The sequence below is a fragment of the Neopsephotus bourkii genome, unplaced genomic scaffold (genome assembly GCF_033783945.1).
Source record: "Neopsephotus bourkii isolate Nb327-2 ecotype Australia unplaced genomic scaffold, CSIRO-AGI_Nbou_v1 NB_212, whole genome shotgun sequence".
In the NCBI taxonomy this organism is placed as follows: Eukaryota; Metazoa; Chordata; class Aves; order Psittaciformes; family Psittacidae; genus Neopsephotus; species Neopsephotus bourkii.
This window is the reverse complement of record NW_026900724.1, coordinates 92,508-120,181: the sequence shown is the minus strand read 5'-3', so window position 1 is coordinate 120,181 and position 27,674 is coordinate 92,508. Positions and strand designations below refer to the sequence as shown.

Sequence of the window (27,674 nt, the reverse complement as noted above, 5' to 3'; positions counted from 1 at the left end):
TAAAGAATAATCAGTTTGAAGATGCTACCTTTTATCCTAGTAAACCTGTTGTAGGATTAACTGTCTTTACAGATGCAAGCAAAATCAATCACACAGCCGGATATGCTTGACAAACAGATGATGGTTGGAAAGAGCAGAAGATATTTGGTCATTTTTCCAATTTGCTACAAACACTAGAGCTAAGTGCTGTTATTGCAGTATTTCAACAATGGCCTGACGCCCCTCTTAGTACTGTCTACGATTCTTTATATGTTGTAAGAATTATCAACGTACAGAAAGGGCAATTTTACAAGAAGTCACTAATCACAGGTTGTGTATCTTGTTAAAAACCTTATTACATCTTGTGATTACTCATAAATGTACATATTTTATTATGCATATTCGCAGTCATTCAGGCCTTCCAGGAAGCCTTAGTGAAGGCAATAACAAAGTGGATAAATTAGCTGCCCCAGCATGGGCAGAACCCTCTGTAGATATCTTTCAACAAGCTCAAGCATCCCATGCCTTCTTCCATCAATCAGCAAAGATGTTAGTTTGACAGTTTGGACTGTCCTTAACAGATGCGCGAGGCATTGTGCAATCTTGTCCTGATTGTCAAGGCCAAGCAGTAGGTATAGGCCTTGGAGTCAACCCTCGAGGCCTCCAGCCTCTTCAGCTTTGGCAAATGGATGTGACTCATGCACCCTCTTTCAGGAAATTGAAATATGTCCATGTTACTATTGACACTTTTTCTCACTTTGTCTGGGCCACTCCCCTGGCTGGTGAGACTGCGCGCCATGTAATCATACATCTATGTGGTTGTTTTGCAGCTATGGGAGTACCTTTACAGCTAAAAACAGACAATGCATCTAGCTACACTTTCTAGATTTTTGAATACTTGGGGTATTTCTCATATCACTGGTATTCCTCATTCTCCTACAGGACAAGCTATTATTGAACGAACACATCAAACTTTGAAACAGTTGTTGGAAAAACAAAAAACGGGGGAAGAAGGACTTACACCAATAGCAAGGATACAGAAAGCTGTATATGTTATGAATTTTTTGCAATTGACAGGAGATTTTAATGACACCCCCTGCTATAATACATGGTCAGGCATTAGGTTCAGGTTATATGACTAAAACTCTGGGTATTCTGGTCCAGTACAAGGATTTGGAAACTGGCATTTGGAAAGGTCCTGCGGAAGTAAAACTAACTGGTCAAGGTAATATGTGTGTAATTACAGATTCTGGTCTGCGGTGGGTGCCAGCTCGATAGGTGAAACCCTGGAAAGAGTCAGCACTGCCCCAGGACACCCCCCTTGTCAGTGATTGAATGAATTGAAATTTGAGCTTAGGACATCCGTTTTATGGATGTTTTCAGTCCTTCTTAAAATGAAGGGAGCAACCTTTTTTACGTTAAAGTAAAAAAAAAAAAAAAAAAACCAAAAAAAAACAAAAAAACAAACAAAAAAAACCACCCCACCCCCACACCCCCCCCCAAAGAAGCAAGACCAGCAGCGGGTGCTGTAGGTGGGAAGGTCTCTCGTATGCTCTTATCAGGGGTATCGGGCAGACTGTGATGGACTGTGGACTTGGGACCCCATATACAACTCATTTAATACAGTCTCTCTGTGATACTCATGTACTAGAAGTTGGTAAATATAAGTATGTCCAGGTTTCTATCGACCTTTGGAGACCTTTATAGATATTGCTGGCCACTTCTTCCAACATAGGCTGGCCACCTGTGTCAGAATGAGTGTGCATTTTGGTCAGTATAAAAGCCCAAGCCTCATGCGATGTGGGGGAGGCAGAGCCTCTGCGGGGACGCCTGCTAAGGTTGAGCCTGCCACCTTGCACTGCGATGATGCTTCTCAGAGCTGGTTTCCTGTTAGTCTCCACAGGGTCCTTGTGCCACATTCTGTATGTGGGATTGTGTAGTGGGAGTAATGATTGTCTGGATTTTGTGCTTCAAATATTGTAGTTGTGTGGAGTGTGCTTTTTAGATCCCATACGTGTGCATGTGTGCTTGTGTTGAGGGCAGACGGTGTTCTGTGTATTTTTTTTTTTGTTGTTGGCTTCATGTAAAAGTTTTTAACGGGTAGCAGTTTAATATTTAGGCCAAGAAAGGGTTAATGCAAAAGTGGGGTTGCCAGCAGGTATTTATGGTTGCTGCTGAAGCAGGCAGGCAGATGTAGCTGCTGCCTAGCAGGCAGGCGTTTGTAGCCGCTGCAAAGCAGGGTGAGCAACTTGGGGAAAAAAAAAAAAAAAAAAGATTTGATGAGAGTTTGGTACCCATGTTCAAAAGAAGCTGCCCTCCATTTCAGCTCCTGGTACTTCACCGGTGGTACGGCCAGGATGGACACCAGAGCAGAGGAGTGAAAAAACAAAACAAAACAAAACCAAGCTTAGTATATTTAAAGCAACCTGGGGGTGAATCCAAGATCTGAAGGAACAGATAGATGGGTTGAAACAAGAACTGCTAACTGAAAAAGTGAGAGGGGGAGTGCAACCAAAAGCTTTATGAGCCGTCACCTAAGAAGCATCAGGGTGGTAGAAAAGAAAAAAAAAAAAAAAAGAGCAATGATGTGGCAAACTCCTCGTTTAACCTGTCTACTTCTCAAGAAATGATAACCTGGAGGAGGGGGTGTATTTGTGTCCTCCTGCCTACAGCTCCATGGCGACTGCCTGCAAAGTTTGTCAAGCCTTACCGTGAGCTGGACAGATGAATGGAGGAACCTGATGCCTCAGCAGCAGGAGCTGAATGTGAATACGCCAAGCAGAATGAGATAGAGGAAGAGAAAAAACAGTGACTGCTAAACATCATTTGGAGGCAACTGAGAAGTAACAGCTTGAATATGTGTGCTTGTAAAGTAGCTATTGTTAGAGGCTTTGATTTTGTGTATGAAACCACCTGTATTTACTAGCCAGTTGCTGATAAGAAACTACACCTTGTATTATATGGATTTGTCACTTGCAAAAGAGATGTTAGAGTATGCAAATTTGTAGTAGCTGCTAGAAAATGCTAAAGCAATAGATAGAAATATTCTAATACAATGGTAGTGTTATAAAGCAGGTAATGGAACAAATTAAGAGGGTGGGAGAATTCCACTGGTAAGAAATTTCTTTGGCTAGTCCCTCACTGCAATCAGCATCTTCAACATGCTGCTGCACCCTGTAATAGTTACTCTGATAATTTAAATCTGTGCGTGTGCCTTGCCATAATAACAACTTGTTATTGGATGAAGCAGGTGAAACTGCATTGACAACAAGGTGGAAGGACTGAGGATGACCAAATGCCTGCTACCACAATCAAGGGCAAGACTGGGTTTGCCACCAAGAAGAACCTTTAACTCTGCTGCTGGCTGCAACCCAGCAGGCGTGGAGCGGTGGGGACACATGCCATGCCAGACCTTGATGTGAGGGATGGCCAACCCTGTTATCAGAGAGCCATGCAGGAGAAAAAGGGTACAGGCCCAGCAGCCTGTTGTTGGCATATGTTGAAAATATGATCTAGCTCAAATCCCCTACTCAAGTAGGGTCATCCAAAACATATATGAAACAAAAAGGGGAAGATGTGGAGACAGCGTTCTCATGGGAGTATGGATAATTGGTGCAAAAACTGAATAATCCTGAAAGATACAGCAAGGCTTTGAGAGGGTGGAGGAAGCTTAAGCAAGCAAGATAAGAAGAAGCTGTAATTCACTGAGTTAATGAGAACTGTGGACTGTTGGCAAGCTTTCGAGGTCAAATTGTCACACCTGTGCTTAACCAATTGTGTGTTAGTCACTAAGGGTCTTCAAGACATGCATCCAATCATAATATGCCAAATCACTGTAAGTGCCTGTAAGAAATGTATATAAGGAGTTAAAGCTCTGTAATAAATTGGCATTGGCTGATCACATTGATCATTCCTGCACTGTCCGTGACTCCCGCCTCGACACCACTGTAGGAGAGGTATTGGATTGAGACCCTCTTAAAAATCTGAAAATGCACAAGTCCATGGGCCCTGATGAAATCCATACGCGGATCCTGAAGGAGCTGGCAAATGAAGTTGCTAAGCCGCTGGCTATGATATTTGAAAAAAATCATGGCAGTCAGGTGAAGTTCCTGATGACTGGAAAAAGGGAAATACAAACCCCATTTTCAAGAAGGGGAAAGGTGATCACCCGGGGAATTACAGACCAGTCAGTCTCACCTCTGTGCCAGGCAAAATCTTCGAGCAGATTTTCCTGGAAGGCACGTGAAAAACAACAAGGTGCTTGGTGACAGCCAGCATGGCTTCACCAAGGGGAAATCCTGCCTGACCAACTTGGTGGCCTTCTATGATGGGGCTACAGAACTGATGGACATGGGTAGAGCAGTTGATGTCATCTACCTGGACTTGTGTAAAGCGTTCGACACTGTCTCACACGACATTCTTGTCTCTAAATTGGAGAGACATCAATTTGATGGATGGACCACTCGGTGGATAAAGAACTGGCTGGAGGGCCGCACACAAAGAGTTATAGTCAATGGCTCAGTGTCCAGCTGGAGACCAGTGGTGTCCCTCAGGGATCAGTGTTGGGACCGGTCTTGTTTAACATCTTTGTTGCTGACATGGACAGTGGGATTGAATGCACTCTCGGCAAGTTTGCCAATGACACCAAGCTGTGTGGTTCGGTTGATACACTTGAGGGAAGGAATGCCACCCAGAGGGACCTTGACACGCTTGTGAGGTAGGCTGATGCCAACCTCATGAAGTTTAACCGTGCCAAGTGCAAGGTCCTACACCTGGGTCGGAGCAATCCCAGGCACAGCTACAGGTTGGCAAAGAAGAGATTCAAAGCAGCCTTGTGGAGGACTTGGGGGTGCTGGTCGATGAGAAAATGAACATGAGCCAGCAGTGTCCACTTGCAGCCCAGAAATCCAACCGTATCCTGGGCTGCATCAAGAGGAGTGTGACCAGCAGGTCAAAGGAGGTGATGCTGCCCCTTACTCTGCTCTTGTGAGACCTCACTTGGAGTACTGTGTGCAGTTCTGGTGTCCTCAACATAAAAAGGACATGGAACTGTTGGAACAAGTCCAAAGAAGGGTCACGAGGATGATCATGGGACTGAAGCACCTCCCATATGAGGACAGGATGAGAAAGTTGGGGCTGTTCAGCCTGGAAAAGAGAAGGCTGTGTGGAGACCTCATAGCAGCCTTCCAGTATCTGAAGGGGGCCTATAGGGATGCTGGGGAGGGACTCTTCATTAGGGACTGTAGTGATAGGACAAGGGGTAACGGGTTAAAACTTAAACAGGGGAAGTTTAGATTGGATATAAGAAGGAAATTCTTTCCTGTTAGGGTGGTGAGGCACTGGAATAGGTTTCCCAGGGATGTTGTGAATGCTCCATCCCTGGCAGTGTTCAAGACCAGGCTGGACGAGGCCTTGGGTGATATGGTTTAGTGTGAGGTGTCCCTGCCCATGGCAGGGGGGTTGGAACTTGATGATCTTAAGGTCCTTTCTAGCCCTAAGTATTCTATGATTCTATACTATTTTCTACAATACTCACAGCAGACTGTAAATTTCCACCTGCATAGATTTTCTACATAAGTAAAAGAGTAAAACATAAAGTCAGTGACTGAAGTTTATTATTAAATTTTACACATTTACAGCACCTTGCAATTTAATTCAAATAAAACTACCTTAAAATAAGTGAATAAAACCACAATAGTGGATCTGAACTCTGCACAGTAAAATAACAATCATCCCACTAACATACTGAAGATATAGGCATTTGATGTTCTAGAGGTTAAAAACTGCATATCCTGCAATGTTCCTGAATCTTGCAAAATATTTTGCAGGACTCACAGAAGTAATGTTTATATTCTGTCTGTCTTGACTTAATGGCACACACAATTTTTCTGTCTCAGTCACAGTGGAGGCTAGGATTCTTGAATATTATACTTCAAGGACATAAAACTGTAAGATACTATTTTCAATACATACTAAATTCCTACTGAAAAAATAATTCACAGAATTTAGCTGATACATCAAAATTTGATTCTGAAAGAAAAAAGATTATTCATAAACTTACTGAAAAAGTTTACTTTTCAGGACATATGACTGCCTGTGTTTTAGAACTTGAACACTTTTCTTGATTAATCATGACTACTCAAATAACTGACACTTCTAAAAACTTAGCATAATAATTGTCATTGGACATTTCTTCCAGATAACCAAGGAAATGTCTCTGGTTATAAACCATCCGCCTAATCACTCTAGTGTCTAATTCTGATATGATAAACCTTTAGACTTGAAAGCGTTACAACCTGGTTTTAAAAGGCCATCGACCATCATTATTAAAAAGCACTGTAATGATATAAAGAAAGCAAGGGCCTGGAAAACATAGGGTTAAGATACTTGATATAAGGAAAGCGAGTGCCTGGAAAACATAGGATTAAGATACTTTTAACTTAGGTCTAAGATAGAGAACAATATTTGTGTTGTAAGCCTGTGGTGTGATAACAGAATTTAGTAGTCTTACTAACAAGAGTGAATTATTTCTTTCCATACTTCTAATGAGTGAATTGTTTCTTACCATCCTTCTACTTATCAGTTAGTTTGGAGACAGTGACTCCCGAACATAGCTTTGGATACTCATTGTCTGCCCAGCCTTTTCTGCTTGCAATAAATTTTGTATGAAGGTCACACTGTTCTAAATCTTTGACAGCTATCAGACACCTGCAGATATGGCTAGTTTCAGCTAGCTTTGTGATTACTGGGGCATCCAACTGTGCCAATGGTGAAAAGTGCACTGTCAGGAAGACTGCTTACTTCATCTTGAAGACCCCTGTCCACATGAGGAAGACTACTTATATCATCTTGAAAACCCCTGCCCATGACCGTTGGAGGGCAGTGCACAAGCGCCAAAAGGGAGGAGACTTATGATAATGAGTACCTAAACTAACTGTAATATCCCCACTGCTCTCTCAGGAACCTAATGAATATGCATGTTTGTGTGTAATAAATATCTGCTTGCTTAACCCCTCGGTGTGCAAGTTAGGAGGAGTGATCCCCCTTGCACCTGGGCCCGTAAAAACATAGATGCTTTATAACTTTGTCTGAGTTGTAGAGTCCGATTTCGTGCTTCAGTAAGGTCAAACATTTATAAAACATAAGCACTGTCAAAACGAAAGAAGAGTCTACAGATCACATGCAAAGCCATGGAAGTTCAATGCAAATTTTCGAAGGACAAAATTATTATCCTTGCTAATTACAACAAAGAAAGAAATGATACAGTACAGTTTGGGCAGCTACTACAAAGATATGTCAAAGGAAATGAATCTTGACAAGCTGCAATACCATGATTCTAATCCCACTACACTAAAATAATCAAACTTTTGCATCCTGTAAGACATTTATCATTCATAAGATCTTGCAGGTTTCCTCTATTCTCAACCACCTTATTAGCACTAACAACTGTAAAGCAGTATCTGTAATGCAGTGGGGTATCTATGGAGGCAGAACCCCGCACAAAAACAAATTCATCCTTATAATACATGAACTCCTTCAGATTTCAGGTATCTCTACAAACACACGAAGGTGGAGTATCCTCACACATTTAGTATTATATAAATCCAGCAAGTTAGATTATATTCTTCCTGCAACTTTAGTTGCTTCACATAACTGCCTGAGGCCAAGATAATCAATTCCCAGTATTTGCCCTGCACACATCTTAAGGTTGACTTTGGGATCCAAACTTTAGTCTTCTAATAATGACTGAACACTGTCCTGGGTTCAGCAGTAGCAGTCATTTATCTTAGTCATAATAGCTGGAGCAGTGCTGTGTTTTTTACTTTGAGCCTGGGAAAAGCGTTGATAATAGTTGTTGCTAAGTAATGTTTACTCTGACCAAGGACTTTCTTCGTCTCATGCTCTGCCAGGGAGGAAGGGAAGCCAAAAGGAAGCAGAGACAGGACACCTGACCCAAACTAACCAAAGAGGTATTCCATACCACAGCACATCATGCCCACAACGTAGAACTGGGAGCAGTTACCTGGAAGGGTTAGATCACTGCTGGGGTCGGGCTGGGTATCGGTCGCAGGTGGTGAGCGGTTGTATTCTCTTCCCTTGTTATTTCCCTTATCATTATTATTATTGGTGGTAGCAGTAGTGGTTTTGTGCTATACCTTAGTTACTGGACTGTTCTTATCTCAACCTGTGGGAGTTACATTATGTATACTCTCCTCCCCGTCACTCCAGGAGAGGGGGGGAGGAAGTGGGAGGAGTGAGCGAAGGGCTCTGTGGTTCTGGGTTGCCAGCTGGGCTTAAACCATGACAGTTCTCTGTGGCGACCAACGTGAGGCACGAAGGGTTGAGATAATGACAGATCTGACTGGAGAGTGTCTAACTGTATTTGTGATAAGCATTCATTGTTTTGGATTAATAGTCACTCCTCACAATGCTGATTTATTGGCTCTCAAAGTTGCTGCCCTTGATCTCAGAGTTTCAGCACATTGTACCTTACTTACAGACGGTATTTGCTGCTTTAGTATTCATTGGCTGGGGGGCCTGTGCTAAGGTTCTTCTTTCCCTGTACTTTATGTTAATGACCAGCTGCTGGTGCTACTCAAACCCCAAGCACAGTGCCTGCACCAATCCCAACAACTGATACTGCAGCCACTCCAACCACAATGATAATCACTGCAGCTAAACTAGAGGACCAATTCGTGCCAATATCAGTTGTCCCTATACGCAAGGGAAAAAGCAAACAAGAGGAACAAAGAGAAACCCGCACAACAACAAAAGATGAATTAACAATGCACTTACAACACAAGACAGCATCTGAAAAAGAGTTATTATTATGAGAATCAGAGGAAGAAGAAGAAGAAGAGGTGACTTCTTGACCCTGGACCTCAACTGAGCTACGGATTATGCAGAAAGATTTTACCCATCAACCAGGGGAGCTCATCATCACCTACTTGCCCCAGTGCTGGGACAATGGGGCCAATGGTCACGAACTAGGAGGCAGGGAAGCCAAACAGCTGGGATCACTTGCTAGGGAAGGGGAAATTGACAAAGCAATTGCAAAAGATAAATGGTCCCTCAGCCTTTGGAGGCGGCTCTTGGCAGCTGTGAAGAAAAGGTTTCCCTACAAGGAAGATGTTATGAGTCATTCAGCGAAATGGACCACGCTAGAGAAAGACATCCAGTGTCTGAGGGAATGAGCCATTGTAGAGATGATCTATCGCAGGCAGGGTGGCAGGGATGCATCCGTAGATCCAGATGAAGTCGAACATACACAACACATGTGGCAGAAATTTACACAGAATGCATTGTCCACTCATTGGCAGGAATAACTTGACATGACATAGCACCACCAACAGTGGATGAAGTGATTCATCAGCTCTGAGAGTCTGAAGACAATCTCAACCCTTCCATCAATCAAGCTGTGGAAAAACTGTCCCAGGACCTCAAACAATTGAGAGACAATCCCACCTACAACTGAGAAAAACCTACCGCAGCTCTGGATGAATGGGTGCATGAATTGAAGAGGTGAACAAAGGTCAAGGATGATCATCCCATGAAAGCTGCAGCTCAAGTTTCTGGTAAGCAGTTTCACAGATAGAGTGGAAGAGCTGATTTCACTACAGCTCCTGTGATAAAGACGACTAATGCCTTTCTACAAGATATAATAGAACAATCTTGTGATCTTATTAGAGAGGCCCTACCTCTAGCCAGGTGGAAGAGAGGGACAACTGGATTTACTGGACAGTATGTATCAGGTGGCACATCAGTCCCACAGAAGTATAAGGCTCTAGTAGATACCGGTACACAGTGTACCCTAATACCATCAAGCTGTCAAGGGGTGGAACCCATTTATATTTCTGGAGTGAAAGGAGGATCCCAAAAGTTGACTGTACTGGAGGCTTCAATAACCCTGACTGGGAGGAACCGGCAAAAGCACCCCACTGAGACTGGTCCAGAGGCTCCATGCACCCTTAGCACACAGTACCTCAGAAGTTACTTCAAAGACCCAAAAGCAGCTTTGGAGATAGAGGAAACTGAGCAGCTGTCCACCTTGCCTGGTCTGTCAGAGGATTCCCCTGTCATGGGGTTGCTGAAGGTCGAAAAACAACAAGTGCCAATTGCGACCACAACAGTGCACCAGTGGCAATATCACACCAACTGACACACCCTGATTCCCATATATAAGCTGATCCGTAGACTGGAGAGTCAGGGAGTGATCAGCAGGACCCGCTCACCCTTTATTGGCCCCATATGACCAGTGCAAAAGTCTAACGGAGAGTGAAGACTAACAGCAAACTATCGTGGCCTTACTGAAGTCACATCACCATTGAGTGCTGCCATACCAGACATGCTAGAACTTCAATATGAACTGGAGTCAAAGGCAGCCAAGTGGTATGCTACAGCTGACACTGCAAATATATGTTTCTTAATTCCTTTGGCAGCAGAGTGCAGGCCACAGTTCACTTTTCATTGGAGGGGCGTCCAGTGCACTTGAAACCAAATGCCACAGGGGTGGAAACACAGCCCTACCATCTGCAATGGACTGATCCAGACTGCACACGAACAGGGGCAAGCTCCAGAACACCTGCAATGCGTTCATGACATTATCGGGTGGAGTAATACAGGGGAAGCAGTTTTTGAGAAACGGAGGAAAATAATCCAAATCCTGCTGAAAGCCAGTTTTACCATAAAACGAGTGATGTCAAGGGACCTGCACAGAAGATAAAATGCTTGGGAATAAAATGGCAAGACAGGCATCGCAGGATTCCCATAGACGTGACAAACAAGATAACAGCAAAGTCTCCACCATCTCACAAGAAAGAAATACAAGCTTTCTTGGGTGTTGTGGGGTTCTGGAGAATGCACATCCCAAATTACAGTTTGATTGTAAGACCTCTCTATCACGTGACCTGGACGAAGAAGGATTTCAAATGGGGCCCTGAGCAACAACAAGCCATTGAGCAAATTAAATGCGAGATAGTTCAGACAGTAGCCCCTGACAAGTCCAGACCAGGCCAGATGTAAAAAACATACTCTATACTGCAGCCAGGGAGAATGGTCCTACCTGGAGCCTCTGCTCTGGCAGAAAGCTCCAGGAGATAGGCCAGCTATACCCCAACTGAAAAAGAGGTACTGGCAGACCATGAAGGGGTTCAAGCTGCTTCAGAAGTGATTGGCACTGAAAAGCAGCTCTTCCTGGCAGGCCGGTTGCCCATACAGCGCTGGATGCTCAAAAGCAGGGTTTCCTCTACATATCATGCAACCGATGCTACATGGAGTAAGTGGGCTGCACTAATTACACAATGAGCTCGAATAGGAAATCCCATTCGTTCAGGAATTCTAGAAGTCATCATGGATTGGCCAGAGGCCAAAGATTTTGGAATGTCACCAGAGGAGGAGGCAATGCGTGCCGAAGAGGCCCCACCATATAATAAACTGTCAGAAACTGAAAAACAGTATGCCTTGTTTACTGATGGGTCCTGCCGTATTGTGGGAAATCATCAGAGATGGAAGGCAGCTGCATGGAGTCTCCAAAGACAAGTTGCAGAAACTGCTGAAGGAGAAGGTTAATCGAGTCAGTTTGCCAAGGTGAAAGCCATCCAGTTGACCTTGGATATTGCTGAACGAGAAAAGTGGCCAGTACTTTATCTCTATACTGACTCATGGATGGCGGCAAATGCCCTGTGGGGGTGGTTGCAGCAATGGAAGCAGAGCAACTGGCAATGCAGAAGGAAACCCATCTGGGCTGCTGCACTATGGAAAGATATCGCTGCCCGGGTGCAGAACCTGGTGGTGAAGGTAAGTCATATAGATGCCCGTGTCCCCAAGAGTCAGGCCTCTAAGGAACACCAGAACAACCAACAAGTGGATAAAGCTGCTAAGATTGAAGTGGCTCTGATGGACTTAGATTGGCAGCATAAGGGTGAATTATTTTTGGCCCGATGGGCCCATGACACTTCATGCCATCAGGGGAGAGATGCAACATATACATGGGCTCATGATCGAGGGGTGAATTTAACAATGGACACTACTGCCCAGGTTATTCACAACTGTGAAACATGTTGCAATTAAACAAGCTAAATGGTTAAAGCCTCATTGGTATGGAGGACAATGGCCGAAGCATAAATATGAAGAGGCCTGGAAGACTGACTATATCACACTGCCACCAACCCACCAAGGCAAGCGCCATGTGCTTACCATGGTGGAAGCAACCACCGGATGGCTGGAAACATACGCTCTGCCCCACGCCACTGCCCAAAACACTATCCTGGGCCTTGAGAAACAGGTTTTTTGGTGACACGGCACCCCAGAGAGAATTGAGTCAGACAATGGGACTCATTTCCAGAATAACCATATAGACACTTGGGCCAAAGAGCATGGCATTGAGTGGGTATATCACATCCCCTACCATGCACCAGCCTCTGGAAAAATCGAAAGGTACAATGGCCTGTTAAAAACTACACTGAAAGCAATGGGTTGGGGAACTTTCAAGCATGGGGATATACACCAAAGGCCACCTGGTTGGTCAGCACCAGAGGATCTGCCAACAGGGCTGGCTCAGTTCATTCAGAACTAGAAGGGGACACCGTTCCTGTGGTGCACATAAAAAATTTGCTAGGAAAGACAGTCTGGGTTATTCCTGCTTCAGGTAAAGGCAAACCCACTCGTGGGATTGCTTTTGCTCAGGGACACTGATATACTTGGTGGGCAATGCGGGAAGATGGGGAAGACCAATGTATACCTCAAGGGGATTTGATTTTAGGGGAAAACAGCCAATGAACTCAATTATATGCTGTTACCTGCTATGTAATAATTTTATAGCCCACCAACTAGATGTCTTCAGGTCACCAGCGACTGGCCCTGTCTTCGCTCCAATCATTATCCCAACAGAGGATGAACTATGACACAACCAAACAAGTTCTGCAGTAAAGGAACAATCAGCATCAGCAGGCCACGACCCAGTACTGCACACAGCCTCTCCTGTTCTGAAAGACTGTTACAAGAGATGGAGCCTGACATCATGGACCAGATGGACTCAGCAGCATTATAGGGATTGGTCCATGCACTAAGAAATGATCTTTTTCTCTCTGCCTCTGTGTGTATGTGGATGGATATATATGCAAGAGCGATGGTATACTGAAAATATGGGATCTAAGCATGATGTGAATGGTATGGAATAAGGGGTTGATACTGTCCTGGGTTTAACAATAGCAGCCAATTTTTCTCCTTCTTAGTAGCTGGTGCAGCATTGCGTTTTGACTTTCAGCTTGGGAACAGAGCTGATAACACCGATGTTTTTAGTTGTTGCTAAGTAATGTTTACTCTGACCAAGGACTTTGGGAGTCTCATGCTCTGCCAGGGAGGAGAGGAGGCCAGGAGGAAGCAGAGACAGGACACCTGACCCAAGCTAGCCAAAGAGGTATTCCATATCACAGCACACCATGCTCAGGGAGGTAACTGGGAGTTACCTGGAAGGGCACTCCCTCTCTTCTGGTTCGGGCTCGTTTCAGTGGGTGGTATCGTATTCTCTTCCCTTGTTATTTATCTTATCATTATTATCATTGGTGGTAGCAGTAGTGATTTGTGTTATACCTTAGTTACTGGACTGTTCTTATCTCAACCCATGGCAGTTACCTTCTTTCGATTCTCCTCCTCATCCCTCCGGGACCAATGAGGGAGGGGAGAGTAGAAACTGTGTGGCTGACTGGGTTTAAACCACAACAGTAACCCTTACTGGTTTTGCTGAATCAGGATGACAAGCAAGTACGATGAGTGGGAAATTATTGCTTAGAGCTTAGTAGACTATAAAAGGGATGTGAGTCAATTGCTGAGGTGAGTAGCTCAAGAGAGGACGCCTTGAACACCGGAGCGGGGGAGATCAGCGTCCAGGAGCCTCAACTCAGAGCGACAAGAGCAGAGCCACCGAGGGAGCCTCAAGTCCTCGACAGGACCTGCCCAGGAGCCGGCAGCTCAGCTGATGTGAGCAGCTGACTCACCGGGGCCGGAGCCAGGAGGAACAGCACCAGCCCTGATTGGTTAAAAACCTACCCCAGGGAGCGCGGAGAGGCAGTTTGCGTGGCAGTTCGAGCGGGATGGTGAGCACACGCCGCATGACCAGGGCCCGGTCTGGGAGCTCTGCTCTGGCTGCCCCGGCAGTGGCCACCATAGGCACCCAGACAGAGCCGATGAGAGGGGAGGCTGCAGTGCAGACTTCGGGGTGTAGAGAGTGCCTGCACTGCTCTGGTGAGGGAAAGGTACACAATGGGCAGGACTGCACTGGGTGCTCCCTGGTGGAGGTTCTCCTGCAGCAGGTGGCTGAGCTGCGGGAAGCTATTAATAGGCTACAAGATGTCAGGGTAGCTGAGAGAAAACAGGAATGCTTGCTCCCTGCCCAAACTGTGCAGAGTCCTCAAGCTTCCCCTGTAGCTCATGGAGGAAAGAAGGAGGTTGTTAACCCTCGAAGCTGGGAATTGGTGACCAAAAAAAACCAACAAAAAAGGAGGAAAAGGACAATTAAAAGCAATGGACTTCCTCCTGATCCTGTTGCCCCCACGCAGAACCGCTTTGCTGTCCTGCAGGGGGCTCATGAGGAAACGCAGTTGCACCAGAAACAGCCTGGTGATACAGTAGTAAAGAAGATTTCTACTGGTGCTGCCAGAAAAAAGAGGCGAGACGTAGTGGTAGGGGATTCTACTTTGAAAGGGACAGAAGCACTCGTCTGTCGGCCTGACCCGGTCTCAAGGGAGGTGTGTTGCCTACCAGGAGCACGGATCAGGGATGTGGCAAAGAGGCTGCCTGCTCTGGTAAGCCCGATGGACTATTACCCACTTCTGGTGATACATGTGGGTGCTAGGGATATAGACAGTAGTAGCCTGGGGAACATAAAGAAGGACTACAGAGCCCTGGGAGAGGTGGTTAAGGGCTCTGGAGTTCAGATTATCTTCTCATCTATTCTCCAGGATACCGGGGAGGAATTAAGAAAAAACTGGAAGGATTAGCCAGGTTAATAAATGGTTAAAAGGGTGGTGTCACAGTCAGGGGTTTGGGTGTCTTGAACATGGAACCCAAGTTTGTAGGCCAGGTCTAGCGGGGGCTGGTGGAGCTGGTCCGATAAAGAACAGGAAGAGCAGCTTTGGTAGGAGGCTTGCCAGACTGGTTAAGGAGGCTTTCAACTAGATGTGTTGGGGGAGGGGGGCATCATTCCATCCCAACACTCCCAGTCAGTTGCCAGCACCTATAATAAATGCTTGGACCAATGCAGAGATATTCCGACTGCTCCAGCCAATGAGCCGGCTTCATTTGGAGCTCAGCTCAGATGCCTCTAAACAAATGCTCATAGCATGGGGAACAAACAAGAGGAATTAGAGATGTGTGCTTGTCTACGGGGGTATGACATTATAGGCATCACAGAAACATGGTGGGATGGCTCCTATGACTGGAGTGTTGGAATGGAAGGTTATAGACTCTTTAGAAAAGACAGGCCTGGCAGGCACGGACAGGGAGTTGCCCTTTATGTTAGGGATAGGCTGGAGTGTATGGAACTCTGGGGACAGGTGAGCAGATAACAGAGAGCTTGTGGGTCAGGGTTAAAGGGAAAACAGCGATGGGAGACATTACTTTGGGGATCTGTTATAGACCGCCTGATGAAGAAGAATCTGCAGATGAAGCACTCCAAAGGCAGACAGGAAAAGCCTCATGCTCACAGGCCCTCGTTCTCATGGATGACTTCAACCACCCTGACATCTGTTGGAATGACAGCACGGACCGGCACAAGCAATCCAGGAGGTTCCTCGACTGTGTGGAAGACAACATCCTTCTGCAAGTAATAGAGGAAACGATAAGGAGAGGTGCCATGCTTGACCTTGTGCTCACCAACAGGGAAGGGCTTGTTGGAAATGTGGTGCTCCAGAGCAGCATTGGATGCAGCGACCACGAGATGGTTGAATTTCAGATCCTTAGGACAGTGAGAAGAGCGTGCAGCAAGCTCACTGCCCTAGACTTCAAAAAAGCAGACTTTGGCCTCTTCAGGAACTGGCATAGTAAGGTTCCATGGGATATAGCCCTAGAGGGCAGGGGGGCTCAAGACTCTTGGTTGGTCTTCAAGGATCACCTGCTACAAGCTCAGGAGTGTTGCATCCAAACTACAAGGAAGTGCAACAGGAGGGCCAGGAGACCTCCTTGGATGGATAAGGAGATCCTGAGGAAAATTCAAATGAAAAAAGAGCCTTATAAAAAGTGGAAGGAAGGACAGGCGGCCTGGGAAGAGTACAGAGTTACTGTCTGGGAAACTAGAGACCAGGTTAGGAAAGCTAAGGCCCAGTTAGAACTAAACTTGGCTAGGGATATTAAGGATAACAGGAAGGGATTCTACACATACATAGCAAATAAAAAACAGATTAGGGAGAATGTAGGCCCCCTCAGGAAGCTCTCAGGTGAACTAGTTACACAGGATTTGGAGAAGGCTGGGGTTCTGAATGACTTCTTTGCCTCGGTCTTCTCTAGGAAAGGCCCTGACCGCACCACCCAAGTCTTGGAAGGCAGACGCAGGGACTGTGAGAATGAAGACCTTGGGCCCACTGTAGGAGAGGAATTGGTTCGAGACCATCTTAAAAATCTGAACGTGCACAAGTCCATTGGTCCTGATGAAATCCATCCATGGGTCCTGAAGGAGCTGGCAAATGAAGCTGCTAAGCCGCTGGCCATCATATTTGAAAAATCATGGCAGTCAGGTGAAGTTCCCGATGACTGGAAAAAGGGAAATATAACCTCCATTTTCAAGAAGGGAAAATGGATTTCCCGGGCAATTACAGACAAGTCAGTCTCACCTCTGTGCCTGGCAAAATCTTCGAGCAGATTCTTCTGGAAGACATGCTAACGCACATGAAAAAAAACAAGGTGCTTGGTGACAGCCAGCATGGCTTCACCAAGGGGAAACCCTGCCTGACCAACTTGGTGGCCTTCTGTGATGGGCTACAGAACTGACAGACATGGGTAGAGCAGTTGATGTCATCTACCTGGACTTGCGTAAAGCGTTCAACACTGTCCCACATGACATTCTTGTCTCTAAATTGGAGAGACATCAATTTGATGAATAGACCACTCGGTGGATAAAGAACTGGCTGGAGGGCCGCACACAAAGAGTTGTGGTCAATGGCTCAATGTCCGGCTGGAGACCAGTTACGAGTGGTGTCCCTCAGGGATCAGTGTTGGGACCGGTCTTGTTTAACATCTTCGTCGCTGACATAGACAGTAAGATTGAGTGCGCCCTCAGCAAGTTTGCCAATGACACCAAGCTGTGTGGTACGGTTGATATCCTGGAGGGAAGGAATGCCATGCAGAGGGACCTTGACACACATGTGAGGTGGGCTGATGCCAACCTCATGAAGTTTAACCATGCCAAGTGCAAGGTCCTACACCTGGGTCAGAGCAATCCCAGGCACAGCTACAGGCTGGGCAGAGAAGAGATTCAGAGCAGCCCTGCGGAGAAGGACTTGGGGGTGCTGGTCGATGAGAAAATGAACATGAGCCAGCAGTGTGCGCTTGCAGCCCAGAAAGCCAACTGTATCCTGGGCTGCATCAAAAGGAGTGTGACCAGCAGGTCGAAGGAGGTGATCCTGCCCCTTTATTCTGCTCTCGTGAGACCTCACTTGGAGTATTGTGTGCAGTTCTGGTGTCCTCAACATAAAAAGGACATGGATCTGTTGGAACAAGTCCAGAGGAGGGCCACGAGAATGATCAGGGGACTGGAGCACCTCCCATATGAAGAGAGGCTGAGAAGTTGGGGCTGTTCAGCCTGGAGAAGAGAAGGCTGCGTGGAGACCTCATAGCAGCCTTCCAGTATCTGAAGGGGGCCTATAGGGATGCTGGGGATGGACTCTTCATTAGGGACTGTAGTGATAGGACAAGGGGTAATGGGTTAAAACTTAAACAGGGGAAGTTTAGATTGGATATAAGGAGGAAATTCTTTCCTGTTAGGGTGGTGAGGCACTGGAATAGGTTGCCCAGGGAGGTTGTGAATGCTCCATCCCTGGCAGTGTTCAAGGCCAGGTTGGACAAGGCCTTGGGTGATATGGTTTAGAGCGAGGTGTCCCTGCCCATGGCAGGGGGGTTGGAACTTGATGATCTTAAGGTCCTTTCCAACCCTAACTATTCTATGATTCTATGATGATTCTATGATTCTATGATGATTCTGATTCTATGATTCTGTGAGCAATAAAGGTCTTGAGATTTCACCAGAACTGGAGCCTGTCTTTGGTACGCCACAGGGAGGCCTGTAAGACTGATTATATCACCCTCCCCCCAAACTGCTAAGGCAAGCACCATGTTGTTAGCATTGTGGACGCAACCATAGGATGGCTGGAAACATATGCTGTGCCCCATGCCACTGCCCAGAACACTATCCTGGTGTCCTGGGTTTAGTAGTAGCAGTCATTTTTCTCTTTATTGGCAGCTGGTGCAGTGCTGTGTTTTGACTTTCGGGCTGGGAACAGAGCTGAAAACAATGATGTTTTGGTTTGGCCAAGGACTTTGTGAGCCTCATGCTCTGCCAGGGAGGAGGGAAGCTGGGAGGAAGCAGAGACAGGACACCTGACCCAAACTGACCAAAGAGGTATTCCGTACCACAGCACGTCATGCCCTGGATGTAACTGGGAATTACCCAGAAGGGCTAGGGGACTGCAGGGTTGGAGGAGGTATCGGTCGGTGCTTGGTCGGGCTGGGGAGGTGAGTTATCGGTCGGCTGGTGCTGAGGTGTTGTATTCTCTTCCCTTGTTATTTCCTTTATCATTAGTATTATTGGTGGTAGCAGTAGTGATTTGTGTTATACCTTAGTTACTAAACTGTTCTTATCTCAACCCGTGGGAGTTGCATTCTTTTTGATTCTCTTCTCCATCCCAGAAGGCCTAGATCGCTGCTTGGGTCGGGCTCGGTACTGGTTGGTTGGTGGTGATCGGTTGTATTCTCTTCCCTTGCTATTTCCCTTATCATTATTATTATTGGTGGTAGCATTAGTGGTTTTTTGTTATACCTCAGTTACTGGACTCGTCCTATCATAACCCGTGGGAGTTACATTCTTTTGACTCTCCTCCCTATCACTCTGGGAGTGGGGGAAGGAAGGGGTACGGGAGAGCGAGCAAGCAGCTGTGTCGTTCTGAGTTACCACCTTGGCTTAAACCACAACAGTAATCAAATATTAAACATCAGGAAACACACATTTAAATTATTTCAAGCAACCTACGCAACCATCAGTTAAAAAATATAAAGGCATCTCTTCATCGCTTTCCATTCAGAATTATTTACCACTTCTGCAAACATAGACTGTAGGAAAAACGACCTTAAATTCTGCCTATTATTATGGCACAGCTGCCCTGCACTAACATCCAAAGATGCTTGCCTCTACATTTTAGTAAGATAGTTCAGCTTTAACCCCAAATGCCCTGAAGCTGAACAGCCTCCCTAAGCAATTTTAAAACAGTGCAGCCTACCAAGTAATCTAAAAAACAATACCCCTTCATCCTTGAATATACATGACTTCTGATTTGAAATAAGCACACTCCACTGAAGATTCTGGGGTAGAGAAGTACACGACTTTGTCTATCCAAATAAAAAAAGGAAATGTAGTCATGACAGACAAAACTAAGTGTAGACCTATTACGCTTAAAGGTGAAGAAAAGGAATCAAACCTTTTTTGGGTTTTTTTTTTAAATAAAGTGCATTTGAAAAGTTAATTCTTGAAAATCCTTGTATTGAATGTGGTTGGCTTTTTCTTTTCTATTAGAATCTAGCTATCCCGTGCATCCATTCAGCATGTTGGGATCACAGTGCTTCTGATTCAGAGGAACAAGAGGCACTTACTGAACCAGTGGTACAGAGTCTAAATTAAGTTCCAATGATCTTATAGTCTGAACAAGGTCTTGAGAGACTCTATAAAGTAGATTATTTTTTTTCAGAAATATGAAAAAAATATTAGGCCTCAGAAAAGAAACTGCATTTGAATAAGTATTTAATGTTTTCACAAAAAAAAAAAAAGGTGAAGAAAGCACATTTGCAAACACACAGGAACTAACAATATGTAAGATGGAGGAAAACACAATGCATAAGAGTAAAGTGAAATTAAGCCAGACATACCTGAGTTGTTGATAGGTGAAAAACAGGGCCAGTTGTGGGCACAGCAAGTCTCTGAGACATGCTGACAGGACCCTGTCCCTGCATGTGTACTTGAGCCTGCATTTGAGCCTGTGCTAGAGCCTGCTGAGGCATCATTACAAGCTGTCCAACATCCATGCGCACCAAGACCATATCTAAGGAGAACAAAGTAACAATAACTACACAATAAAGAATAATATATAATGAACTATAACTACAGAATATAAAGATTATATATAGCACTGTACATTTTTATTTATACTGTATCTTCTTTTTTTATTCTGGCATGGCATGAGATGTTATTTCAAGGAAGAAAAGTAGCCCCCACCAGCAGACAAAATAATAATTCAGTTTGGAATTCAAATAACTGTAGTTTACGGATAAAAGTGACTAAAAAAAGGTCACTTGAGTGTACAGGCATACTTTCAGCAGTCTAGTCAGGGTCAGCAGAATAAAATTAAAAAGAAATATTCATTAAAAGTAAACTACAGCAACAATCCAGAAGCCAAGAATAAAATTCAGCATGATCATACCAGGGACAGTGACACAACAGCTTTACTAAAACAACAGCTTCAGAGGATGTGTACACAGAAACATCAGGCCAGCCACATTTCTGAGCATACAGTATTTCAGATCTAGTTAATCGTTGAGCATTAACAGATGAATTTATTTAGCACCCATCATCAACATACTGGGAGGCACTACCTGTGGTTTAGACATCAAGAAAAAAATATCATCAAACTCAGAGAACCAACACTGCCACTCCTCAGCTGTCGTGGTTTAAACCCTGACAGACAGTTTGTGCACTTACTCCCAGTGAGTGGTGCCAGGCTGGAAGCAATCGAGACCCACGTTAGTCGCGCCCCCCTTCCCCAGGGGATACCCCCCCTTCCCCACTCCCAGAGGGATGGGGAGGAGAATCGAAAGAATGCAACTCCCACGGGCTGAGATAAGAACAGTCTAGCAACTAATGTACAATACGAATCACCACCGCTACCACCAACGACAACAATGATAAGAGAAAATAGCAAGGGAAAGGAGTACAATACCACGTGCGGAACAACGAGTCCGACCTGCCCGACCCCCTGTCCTTCCGGTTCCCCCCTGGGCATGACATGCTGTGGTATGGAATACCTCTTTGGTCAGTTTGGGTCAGGTGTCCTGTCTCTGCTTCCTCCCGGCTTCCCCTCCTCCCTGGCAGAGCATGAGACTCACAAAGTCCTTGGCCAAACCAAAACATCATTTTTATCAGCTTTGTTCCCAGCCCGAAAGTCAAAACACAGCACTGCACCAGCTACCAAGGAGAAAAAATGACTGCTGCTGCTAAACCCAGGACATTATCCACCCCTTATTCCATACCATTCACGTCATGCTCAGATCCTACATTTTCAATATACCATCACTCTGATCTCAGTGCACTTCTATCTTAGTGCATGGACTAGTCCCTATAAAGCTGCTGAGTCCATCTGGCCCATGATGTCAGGCTCCATCTCTTGTAACAGTCTTTCAGAACAGGAGAGGCTGCGTGCAGTATTGGGTCGTTGCCTGCTGATGCTGATCATTCCCTTACTGTAGAACTTGTCTGGTTCTGTCAAAGTTCATTCTCTGTTGGGATGATGGTTGAAGGGAAGTCAGGGCTAGTCGCTGGTGGCCTGAAGACATCTGGTTGATGGGCTATTAAAGTATTACACAGCAGGCAACAACATACAATTAAGTTCATTGGCTGTTTTCCCCTAAAATTAAATCCCCTTGAGGTACACATCGGACTTCCCCATCATCCCGCATTACCCACCAAGTGTATCCAGGTCCCTGAGCAAAAGCAATCCCACGAGTGGGTTTGCCTTTACTTGAAGCAGGAATAACCCAGACTGTCTTCCCCAGCAAATTCTTCATATGCACCACAGGAACTTTGTCCCCCTCTACAATATGTAAAAGTTCCGATTGGGCTGGGCCAGCCCTGTTGGCAGATCCTCTGGTGTTGACCAACCAGGTGGCCTTTGGTAAGTGTGTATCCCAATGCTTGAAAGTTCCCCCACCCATTGCTCTCAGTGTAGTTTTTAACAGCCCATTGTACCTTTCGATTTTCCCAGAGGCTGGTGCATGGTAGGGGATGTGATATACCCACTCAATGCCATGCTCTTTGGCCCAAGTGTCTATAAGGTTATTCCAGAAATGAGTCCCATTGTCTGACTCAATTCTCTCTGGGGTGCCGTGTCGCCACAAAATGTGTTTCTCAAGGCCCAGGATAGTGTTCCGGGCAGTGGCGTGGGGCACAGCGTACGTTTCCAGTCATCCGGTGGTTGCTTCCACCATGGTAAGCACATGGCGCTTACCTTGGCGGGTTGGTGGCAGTGTGATATAGTCAATCTGCCAGGCCTGCCCATATTTATACTTCAGCCATCGTCCTCCATACCAAAGAGCTTTTAACTATTTGGCTTGTTTAATGGCAGCACGTTTCACACTCATGAATAACCTGGGCAATAGTGTCCATTGTTAAGTCCACCCCTCGATCACGGGCCCATCTATATGTTGCATCTCTGCCCTGATGGCATGAAGTGTCATGGGCCCACCGGGCCAAAAATAATTCACTTTTATGTTGCCAATCTAAGTCCATCTGAGCCACTTCAATCTTAGCAGCTTTATCCACTTGTTGGTTGTTCTGGTGTTCCTCAGTGGCCCGACTCTTGGGTACATGGGCATCTACATGACGTACCTTCACCACCAGGTTCTGCACCCGGGCAGCAATATCTTTCCACAGTGCAGCAGCCCAGATAGGTTTACCTCTACGTTGCCAGTTGCTCTGCTTCCACTGCTGCAACCACCCCCACAGGGCACTTGCCACCATCTATGAGTCAGTATAGAGATAAAGTACTGGCCACTTTTCTCGTTCAGCAATGTCCAGGGCCAGCTGGATGGCTTTCACCTCAGCAAACTGACTCAATTCACCCTCTCCTTCAGCAGTTTCTGCAACTTGTCGTTGAGGATTCCATACAGCTGCCTTCCATCTCCAATGTTTTCCCACAATACGGCAGGACCCATCAGTAAACAAGGCATACTGCTTTTCACTTTCTGACAGCTGATTATATGGTGGGGCCTCTTCAGCACGCGTCACCTCCTCCTCTGGTGACATTCCGAAATCTTTGCCCTCTGGCCAGTCCATGATGACTTCTAGAATGCCTGGACAACTGGGATTTCCTATTCGAGCTTGTTGTGTAATTAGTGCAGCCCATTTACTCCATGTAGCATTGGTTGCATGATGCATAGAGGAGACCCTGCCTTTGAACATCCAGCCCAGCACGGGCAACCGGGGTGCCAGGAGGAGCTGTGCTTCGGTGCCAATCACTTCCAAAGCAGCTCGAACCCCTTCATAGGCTGCCAGTATCTCTTTCTCAGTTGGGGTATAGCTTGCCTTGGATTCTTTGTATCCCCGACTCCAAAAACCAAGGGGTTGACCTCGAGTCTCTCCTGAAGCTTTCTGCCAGAGGCTCCAGGTAGGGCCATTCTCCCCAGCTGCGGTGTACAATACATTTTTTACATCTGGCCCAGTCTGAACTGGTCCAAGGGCCACTGCATGAACTATCTCGCGTTTAATTTGCTCAAAGGCTTGTTGTTGCTCAGGTCCCCATTTAAAATCATTCTTCTTACGGGTCACATAATAGAGAGGGCTTACAATCAAACTGTAATTTGGGATGTGCAGTCTCCAGAACCCCACTGCACCCAAGAAAGCTTGTGTTTCTTTCTTATTAGTTGGTGGAGACATTGCTGTTATCTTGTTGATTACATCTGTGGGGATCTGTCTACATCCATCTTGCCATTTTATTCCCAGAAATTGAATCTCCTTTGCAGGTCCCTTGACCTTCGTTTTATGACAAAACCGGCTTTCAGCAGAATTTGGATTATTTTCCTCCCTTTCTCAAAGACTTCTTATGCTGTATCACCCCACATTGGGCGCCAAAAAGAACTGTCGTGGTTTAAACCCTGCCAGACAGTTTGTGCACTTACTCCCAGTGAATGGTGCCAGGCTGGAAGCAATCGAGGCCCACGTTAGTGTCCCCCCCCCTTACCCAGGGACTGCCCCCCCTTCCCTACTTCCAAAAAAATGGGGAGAAAAATCGAAAAAATGCAACTCCCACGGGCTGAGATAAGAACAGTCTAACAACTAATGTACAATACAAATCACCACCGCTACCACCAACGACAACAATAATAAAAGAAAATAGCAAGGAAAAAAAGTACAATACCATGCACCAAACAACGAATCCGACCTGGCCAACCCCCTATCCTCCCAGAAACTCCCAGTTCCCCCCTCGGCATGACGTGCTGTAATATGAAATACCTCTTTGATCAGTTTGAGTCAGGTATCCTGCCTCTGCTTCCTCCCGGCTTCCCCTCCTCCCTGGCAGAGCATGAGGCTCACAAAGTCCTTGGCCAAACCAAAACATCATTTTTATCAGCTTTGTTCCCAACTCGAAAGTCAAAACACAGCACTGCACCAGCTAACAAAAAGGAGAAAAAATAACTACTACTGCTAAACCCAGGACATCAGCGCAAAATGATACAAGCGCAGGTATTTTAGGAAAACACCAAAGAAATTGCTTTAAAATTAGCAAGTACTTGGCAAGTGTTTTCTAACACTTTTTGGAAGTAAATGATATTTTTTTTCAGATTATTTTCTGGTAACACATTTCACAAACAGAGACCTTCCACACAACACAGCCAGTGCCATCAAGTTTTGTTTTAAGTTTTCCAGAAAAAGGGAAGACAATAGCTAACTTGGTCCCTAGATTACCTGGAGCTTCACACTTACTCAAGATCACTGCAAAGCATGTTCCTTATTGAGGAACAATTCCCCAGACAGATTATTTAAAGAGAATTTCCAAGTTCGTTCCAGAATACACGTTAATAATTTAACCTAGATATGGTACAACAGGTCTATAAGCAACTACAGGAGAACAAAAAATATAAGAATCTAAGAAGTCACATTTATTCTGCTGGTAACAGTCAGTAGACACTGTTTCCACAACTTGTCTACATGTGCAAAATGCTTCATATATATTTTTTAAGTTTTCAAGGGAAAAAAAGTAAAAGTATACATCCACTTCTAATTAACATTGTGTCCTGGGTTCAGCAGTAGCAGTCATTTCTCTCCTTGGTAGCTGATGCAGTGCTGTGTTTTGACTTTCGGCCTGGGAACAGAGCTGAAAACAATGATGGTTTGGTTTAACCAAGGACTTTGTGAGCCTCATGCTCTGCCAGGGAGGAGGGGAAGCAGGGAGGAAGCAGAGATGGGACACCTGAACCAAACTGACCAAAGAGGTATTCCATACCACAGCATGTCATGCCCAGAATGTAACTGGGAGTTACCTGGAAGGGCTAGAGGACTGTGGGGTTGGAGGAAGTGTCAGTCGGTGCTTATTCGGGCTGGGGGGGGGGTCCGGAATTATCAGTTGGCTGGTGCTGAGGCGTTGTATTCTCTTCCGTTGTTATTTCCTTTATCATTATTAGTATTGGTGGTAGCAGTAGTGATTTGTGTTATATCTTAGTTATTAAACCGGTCTTATCTTAACCCATGGGAGTTGCATTCTTTTCGATTCTCCTCTCCATCCCTCCAGGAGCAGGGGGAGGGCAAGAAGGGGGGGAGTGAGTGAACGAGCTGCCTGGCTGGATTTGAACCATGACGCATTGCAAAAAAAAAAAACACAAAAAAACCAAAACCAAACAAACCACAAAAAACAACCACCACCACACCTCAGTAAAGGGACATTGCTTGCAACATACCACCAGGATAAAGAAATCCGAAACTATCATAACAAGAAAAAAATTTCAGATGTACCCTATACCAAGTCTTTCGGTCTCTAACATAGAAATACAAATACAAATCATGGGATGAACAGACGAGTGAACTGCAGCACCGATAAAAGCCCTCACTCACATAGTCTTAGGTGCTCCCAGGCAGCCCTCCCTACTAAAAACACAAACAGGAGGCAAATTTCTGCCACTACAAACTACAGAATTTTGGAAATCAAGCTTTAAGGTTAAAGGCATATAGTGCTACAGGAAGGATCACATGCAAAAGCCATGTTCATAACTCTCTAAGCCCAGAGAGCAATTTTTAAAATAAAAGTTGAAAGAAACCCATAAAACGTCTTTTAAAACATAACTTTCAAGGTCCATTAGCCATTTAAGCACCAAACCACATCTTTTATATTTGCAGAAAACTCTGTAAGCACATGATATACTTGATATATGCCATTCCTAAACCATCCAGACACAAAAATACCAGTACACTGACAACTGGCCAAACAGATATCCCTCCTCTCATTACACTGTGAACCTTATATAGAAATCCTCATAGAATAATGCCTACCCCACATTAAAAACTAAATGTTCTATTTCCATTACACAGATTCACAAGCCTGTTAATTTATCTTCCAATTTTCTAAAACAAAACTTAATGGAAAGGACAAATTAATTGCAACACATGCCACAGTTTCAATAAAAGTTGTAGACATAATTACTACTATAGATGCATAAATGTTCATGTATTAATGTTACGTTTTAATTTAGTTTGGAGGACTTGAAATTTCTTTTACTGAGCAATATATGCAAATTAGAATCCAGTTAAATTATGAGATTATTTTTTCCTGTCAGCCACATAAAGACAAACCACCCAATTTATGATTATTATATGCTAAAATAACTTATTCTCAAAAAGTGATTCTAAATTTCTGCTTTAGATAGAAGTTTACATTGTGGGAGTTCCATAATTAATTATAAATGATCCACTAATTTTAAGAGTGAAAACTCAAAAACAACATAGCATTTTTTGAATAACTTCATTTTAGAACATACTATCTTAATGCTTACGAAAATATAATGGATTTCAAGCTGACTTGTAATAGAATCAAATTCAAATTATAACTTTTAACAGTATTATTTCCATAACATTCAAATCTTGGACCAGATTGCTTTCAAGGCCTATTGGCTCTCTTCTGTTTGAAAATTAAGTAGCAGAACAAAGTATCAACACAAGAAACTTCTACAACTGTATGCAAAGTTATGATACACATTATCATATGCAATTATGATAAACAGATTAACAGTGGCAAATCAAAGGCATTAATGTAGTCTGAATAGCAACTTCTTATCTGTTTGAAACCACTGCGCTTTTTACATTTGGAGCATTGAATATGGAGCAGGACTTCCAGAAATTATGGCCAAATATACAACTGCTGAGCCTTTGCTTAGAAGTTAGCTTCTACACCATCACATTTTTGCTACACTTCACTAATAAATATCAAATATTTTAAGAAACATGATGGAAGATGTTTCAGACTACATCAATGGTTCCACATATTATCATGCTATTCATATTAATAGCAAATATATACCAAAACCAGTTCAAATGTTAAATCATCTCCTAAATCAAGAAGGCAGAAAGTTACCAGCTTTTTGAAACATGAAAATTTAAGTAGGGGACCACAGGAGCCTTCCGAATTTCCGATGAAATAATACATAATTAGGAGTTACCAGGATGAAGGGATACTGTTTTG

General features: G+C 44.7%; 1 protein-coding gene across 1 annotated transcript in view; it reads right to left on the bottom strand.

The window, feature by feature from the left end:
- The window catches only part of LOC133207445 (transcription initiation factor TFIID subunit 4-like), a 93,937-nt gene that overhangs the window by 59,648 nt on the left and 6,615 nt on the right, over positions 1-27,674 (bottom strand). The window contains exon 2 of the mRNA XM_061344361.1: positions 20,104-20,276. Within this exon, the coding sequence (XP_061200345.1) occupies positions 20,104-20,276 (173 nt within the window). The remainder of the gene's footprint in view (positions 1-20,103; positions 20,277-27,674) is intronic.